This window comes from Morus notabilis, unplaced genomic scaffold (assembly GCF_000414095.1).
Source record: "Morus notabilis unplaced genomic scaffold, ASM41409v2 Scaffold1196, whole genome shotgun sequence".
Taxonomy (NCBI): domain Eukaryota; kingdom Viridiplantae; phylum Streptophyta; class Magnoliopsida; order Rosales; family Moraceae; genus Morus; species Morus notabilis.
In genome coordinates, this window is record NW_010361429.1 from 48,665 (window position 1) to 55,334 (window position 6,670).

The 6,670-nt window shown below is 36.2% G+C and overlaps 1 protein-coding gene across 1 annotated transcript; it reads right to left on the reverse strand.

The window, feature by feature from the left end:
- Positions 1 to 292: 292 nt before the first annotated feature.
- On the reverse strand, positions 293 to 4,237 carry LOC21387698 (protein high chlorophyll fluorescent 107). The gene is made up of 9 exons (XM_024166517.1): positions 3,602 to 4,237; positions 2,820 to 2,963; positions 2,416 to 2,721; positions 2,253 to 2,312; positions 1,813 to 2,058; positions 1,589 to 1,699; positions 1,296 to 1,472; positions 711 to 1,026; positions 293 to 498 (listed from the first exon to the last, which is right to left on the reverse strand). Exons 1-9 carry the CDS (start codon positions 4,145 to 4,147, stop codon positions 434 to 436), a joined length of 1,971 nt encoding a protein of 656 aa, XP_024022285.1. The 5' UTR covers positions 4,148 to 4,237; the 3' UTR covers positions 293 to 433.
- Between the last annotated feature and the right edge of the window lie 2,433 nt (positions 4,238 to 6,670).

The following is a 6,670-nucleotide window of genomic DNA, read 5'->3' on the forward strand; positions in this document are numbered from 1 at the left end:
TTATTAAAAAAAATACTGTAATAAAAATTTAAATTATAATTTAAACTATAATTTTTATTTTTAAAAAAAAGGTGGAAAGTTAAAGAGAATACCAACAGAACCATATTTTATACCAATTGATATGCATGTATTTGGTCCATTATGCCAATTCACCTGGTTGTATGCGACTGTTTTACCTTTTCTGATAAACTTGCTAAGTTGAATTTTGATTCTTAAACTTGCTAACCATTTTAAATCTTCCATGTAACTATAAGAATAAGATAATCTGTCAAGTATTACTATGGCAAATCAGTTGACAATTGAAAGGCTAGCCAAGGAAAAATTTAGCCCAAAGGTTTAAGTTACATTAAAAAAGAAGTGAAAAAAAAGTGTCAATTAACTAATTTCAGAGTTAAAATGGTAATCGTACAATAGTCAAGGCCCTCAAATATCACTAATGGATTACTGAATTGGTGTTCCATTGGCATAACTCTGCTCTCCTCCATTGCTGTAAATGCTCTACAGATTGATGAAGAAAACATTTTGAAGAATTTCAATCGTCAAGATATAATTGACGAGCTCTTGGGAGTTGAGGTTCAATGAGGAATTGTCATAAAAACAATATACAGGAATCACATACTTTGAGAATTTTTCTCCATGTGACCACTCAAGATTTTCTTCATTTGACACCAATGGGGTTATTCACTAGGAAAAGACCTTAGAAAATTTACCTCTTGATTTCTTTGGTGAATAAGTTCTTGTTGTTTCCAAAAGAAAATCCAGCTTTCTCGGGTCCAAAGACAATTTTTCAGAAACAAAAGCATCCAAATCAAAACCACTCTCGCCTTCCTTGTCAGTGCCATTAGAGGAAGAGCCAACTGATTCTTCCTCTTCAATGCGATCATCATCAATCGCAGCCATTCTTCTCAAGGAATCCTGCGAGGAGTTTTGGTCCAACTTCAAAAGTCTCTTTACGCTGTCAATTGCCGGGTCTATGATGTCTAAAAATCCCATAGCCCATGAAGCGTCATCCACAACTTCTGTACGCTGTAGCAACCAAAAACAACGATTTTAAATTTAAGTTATTATGCAGATAATATAATGAACCAAGACGAAAACTTAGTTCGGCGTTGTTGCGATTTTAAAGGAAGTGCTACTTTTAATCTTGCACTTCAAAACAACTAAAAGTGCATTGGTGTCTATACAAAATATGCACTTTTACGAAATTGCACTACTCGTGCAAAGAGAACTTTCGCCTTAATTACAACTAAGGAATTCTTGACAAAAAGCTATGGTAGTTATCCATAGTTGCTAACCTGCTGAAAGTAGAGGTTACGAATTTCCTCGGCACGTATGGCATTTCCTTGGTCCTCCTCTAATGATGCCCACGTCATCCATGTGATGTAACTCTGGGAATTTAGATTTAGTGAGGATCTAAATAATCTGCGAGCCGCTGATAAGTTGCCAATTCTCTGTTCTAGAACTCCCCAAGCCTGCAATGAGAAGTAATTGGCATGAAAGCATAGGTTCAATAGATCTATTACTATATCCTCCGTGTTTTTTTGATGAGATTTGAACTACTCCCTTTGACAGGACAAGCGGTTATTACCTGCAGGCATCGTGCCGCAGTTTCGCTAGTTGAGTCGATGGATAATGTTTTTTGGTATAATTCCCTTGCTTTAGCTATATTTCCTTCTTTCCATTCCATCCATCCCCAAGCCTAAACGTAAACAAGCCATGTAAAATGATTGTTGTGCTTTTGTATGAGTAACTTGAGGTTCTTAGAAGCAATATGTTTAATTAATAATGCCTTAAAAAATACGAGCTTCTTACCGTCCACACTGGTTGGTGATTTGGGTCCAATTCGGATGCTCTTCTGAACAACACTCGAGCAAGGTTTGCAGTTGAGTGTTTGTATTCCAGTAAAGCGAGAGACTGAAGTAAAACAGGATCTCTCGGATTAAGTACATGACCTATCTTTAGAAGCTTCTTTCCCTTGTCAACATTTCCAACATTGGCTTCAAAAACTCCCCAAACATGCCATGCAAACCTGTTCTTGGGGCTTGCTTGTATAGCTTTCTATAATCAAGGAAAAAACAAATTATTCGATTTCTAAGATGTTGATATTATTCACTGTTTAGCAATATTACACAACACCAAAGGTAAAAAGGATCAAAACGAAACAATACAATTTAGTAAGTGAAGAATCCTAATAAAAAATCAACTGCCAACGTGATCCTTCCTTGTGCAGTTTTTAGGAAATGATTAATCACCTCAAAGAGTCGTCTGGCAGCGCAGTTATTTTCTTGTTGCATCTCCATTTGTGCCCACGCCTGCATCGAAGAATTTGAAAATACATTAACTTTTTCACTCATAATCATAAGGTTTACTTTGTCACATGAAGAACATATATCCAGGAAACACAAGAAGAGTTACCAGCCAACTGGCACAGCTTCTGGGATTAGATTTGGTGGCCTGCCTGAACAAAGACCGAGCCTGCTCAACGCGGTTTGCTTTGGCTTCAAGCAAAGCAAGCGTTTGATAGACGAACTCGTTCCCTCCGCAAAATTTGAGAGCTTTAGCAAGAAGATTCCTTGCCTTCCTGATATTACCCTGCTTCAGCTCAAGAACTGCCCAGCCATGCCAGGCAGCAATGTGTCTCTTGTCGGCAACCGTGGCCGCATCAAATAGTTCTCTTGCTCTCCTTATATTTCCCAACTTCTTCTCCAACACAGCCCAACACTGTTTTATTTACTTCATGTCACCATCAAAATTGAAGCAGATAGGAGAGAGATATAGGGATTAAATTGCAAAATTAAAAATATGTTTTTAAGACTAACCTGCCAGACATAAGGATTCTCTCCCTGAGTAGCTTGGCAGCCTTTCTCATACACAGCCCGAGCTTCAGAATTCTTGGATTGTTTGTTTAGAGTTTTACCCAACAGCACATAAGCTCGCCCATCTTCTGGCCAGTAGCTTATACACTATTTTTCCAAACAAAATCTTCATCAACTTCCTAAGCATATTATATTTATATATATATTCTTTTTTTTTTTTTTTGAAAGGTTCTTCTGAGTTTTTCTATGAATTCTCAAAAGAGTAGCACTTATTTCTAACTGGTAATGGGAGTTACATTATAGGAAATTCTGTGACTAATTCAGGGACTAAATTACAAAAAAAAAAAAAAAAAGGAAAATTTCGGAGACAAGAATTCTAAACTACAAAAAGTTCAAGGGGGTTACAAATACCAAAACTAAAGATTATTTCGTCCCAAAATTGGCCCCTCTTAACAAATGGAGCTAAGTGCTACTATTTTGTGGTTCAAGGACTAAACTGCAAAGAAAAAATTTAAGCAACACAAAACAACAAATTATATGAATGTAAGAACACATATGCAAGAAAATTATAATACTACACTATCCTAAATCTATTTTAGCCCCATTAACAGCTGGACTTAATTACCAATCTTCTGTGAGTTTATGACTAAATTATGAAGAAAAAATTTCAGACAAAAGTATGAAATTACAAAAAGCTCAAGGACTAGAGTGCTTAAAACCCATATTAAAGTCACCATTAATAGTAATTCACAGTGTAATTAAGCAAAGCAGCAAAAATAATAAACCTTCTGAAGAATCTCCTCAGCTTCTTCAAAGCGAAAATTCCTGGCCAGAACCTTCGCCTTGTACAATGCCAAGTCCAAGTTCACCGCCAATGGCTTCTCCTGCGATCCCACCACCCTCTCCCCGGGCTCGAAGATCCGCATCTTCTTCGCGAACTCCGCAAGTCCGGCGTCAATCGCCGCCGCCGATTTCGATCCGCCTTCGTCGCCCTCATCTCCGGCAGAGACGTCCATAAGGGGCCGGCGGACCACCGGGAGCTTCTCCGCCGGCGAGGTGGAACCTCTCCTAGGCACGACATCGCGCCTGGGCGATGCGACGCCGTTTGAGGAAACGGCGGCAGCGGCGTAGGGAAGCACGGCGGCAGCGGCGGAGGAGGAGGATGAGTCGCGGGAAGAGCAGCGGGGAGTGGAGAGAGAAGTTTGGAAGTTGTTCAGGTTGGTGGTGATGGAGTTCTGAGAGGAGAAGAAGAGGATGAAGCTAGAGTTAGGGTTTGCAGAAGGAGAATGAGAAGAAGAAGACGGCGAAGGAAGAAGGTAAAGCCTCTGCATTTTTTTTTTTTTTTTTGGATTAAAGTTTGGAGCTTTACGCTGTGAGAAAATTGTGAGGCGGGTAGACGAAGAAGAAAAGACTGTTGTTTGACTGTTTTAACCTTCATACTAAACTCAATGACTTGCAAATATATATATACTACTGTATAAAAGGAGAAAAAAAAAAACATTTTCTTTTTGCTTGTTAAGAAGAAGAAGATTCGCAAATACAAGCTTTTTTTTTTTTTTTTTTCTTTTTTCAATAAGGAGGAAAAGAGCATAATTAGCATATATTTTAAAAATAAGAAATTATAGAATAATTTGATGTTTTAAGTTTTAAATATTATTAAAAACTCAAAAATACTCTTAAATTTTTTTTCCTACCTCACTTTCCCTTCTAAACATCTATTTTTAGTAAATAGTAAATTATAGCATATTTTTTAAAATAGGTATATTATAGTCAAGTCCACCATGACCAGGACCGACGGCAGGCAGCCGGCTCCGGCAATTAGTTATGACAACCTGCAACCATTTTCTAACGACGGTGACTGTTTTTCAACGACCGTTCAGTAAATACCATATTTACCATTTAATAACGTATTTACTAGTAAATACCATATTTATCCGAAAAGTCAACCACCGACTCTGGTGACTATTTAACGTTGTATTTACATGTTTATACCGTATTTAACAATAAATATTGTATTTACTAGTAAATATCATATTTACCCAAAAATTCAGCCACCGACTATGGTGACCGTTTAACACTGTATTTACCGATTGATACCGTATTTACTAGTAAATATCAGATTTATCTGAAAATTCAGACACTGAATCCAGCGATCGTTTCACACTGTATTTACTAGTAAATATCGTATTTACCAGTAAATCTGTAATTACTATTAAAATATCATATTTATCTAAAAATCTTGCCACCAATTCCAGCGACCGTTTAACACTGTATTTACTGGTAAATATCGTATTTACTAGTAAATATCATATTTATCTGAAAATTTGTCACTCACTTCGGCGATCGTTTAACATTGTATTACCCAGTAAATATCGTATTAACTAATAATTCAACTATCGACGACCGAGTACCAACAACCAGTAAATATGATATTTACCCTTATTTACTCAAAAATCTAGAAATCTGGAAATTAGTGGCACCAGAAACCAAATCACAACATAGAATCAACCAAAATCTTGGATTATCACAAACTCATAACAAATCAAATCTAAAAACCAAAAATCATAATGAATCAGATCTAAAAATCACTAAATACCACAATTACACTTATTTTCTGAAAACATTCCATAAATCATTATCAAACCAAGAATGTCTCTTGGTTCCCATCGTTGCCATGCCAGCCTATAGAAATAACCTGTACAAAGCACATAAATCGACAAGCTCAGAGACAAAAAACATAAATCATTGGTCAGGATCTACTCCATGGAACCGATGCTGGCTAGACTGGTTTGCAACACATTTGGAGGCGCGAGATCCCTCGATGGGAGGTCACAACGGCCTATTAACGGAATCTTGTTCGCGAGCACCAAAATTGAGGTGACAACCACTCTCGTTGCTGGAGTCCGCCGTTTGTGAGAACATAATCTCCATTAGATTAGCGTTGCAACGCCAGTGGGAAAGAATCGACAGACGGATAGGAGAGAAGTAAAGAAATCGCGATCTCACTTTGAGATCTCTGATTTTTTACCACAAATCGGCGATGACGACAATAAGGGAAGAGAGAACCGAATAAATCACGATCTCAGATCTTTGGCGACAACGGCGGCGAGTTATCCTCGAAGAAAGAAAAAGAGACGGAGAGAGAGATGTCTGGAGGTGGGAGAGAGAGGTCGTGGATTAAAAGAGAGATTGGGAGAGAGAGAAGCATCTGATGGAAAACCATAAATCAAAAATTAAAATATGCTATAATTTATCAAGTTTTAAAAATATATGCTATTTACTTCAAAACTATATTCAGAAAATGCTATTTAGTGCATTTACCTTTTTTTTAGAAACAAGTAAGTTTCTCTTATTGGTTGTTTATTATTGTTTAAGTTGTCAATTACTAAAGATCTTGATTGTTATATGGATATTTTTACTTGGGAGTGAAAGGAATTTTAAGATATTAATGAGATTTTTCTTTGATATGAATTGAGTACCAAATACCAATATTGGAGCAACTATCTCATGCTCATGGTTTGCATAAATTTAAACTAATAAAAATAAACGTAAAAGATTTTAAAAGAAAAAGAAAGAAAATATTAATATTATGAATCCCCACAATATGTTACTATTTTTGAAATGGAAGCTCTTGAAAATTGAGTTAATAAGAATAAAACAAAAATTAAAAGGATATTTTTTGAAGGATTAATTGTGTAATGAAGAACAAATTTAAAGAGAAAGAATACATTTAAAGAAAAAATAAAAATGAGCAAAAGAAGAAAAAGAAAATTGTAAAGGTTATGCTTCTTTATTTGGAAGGATATTTTGGTCATTTGAAAGAAACTGTTAATAGATTATTCAAACACTAACGG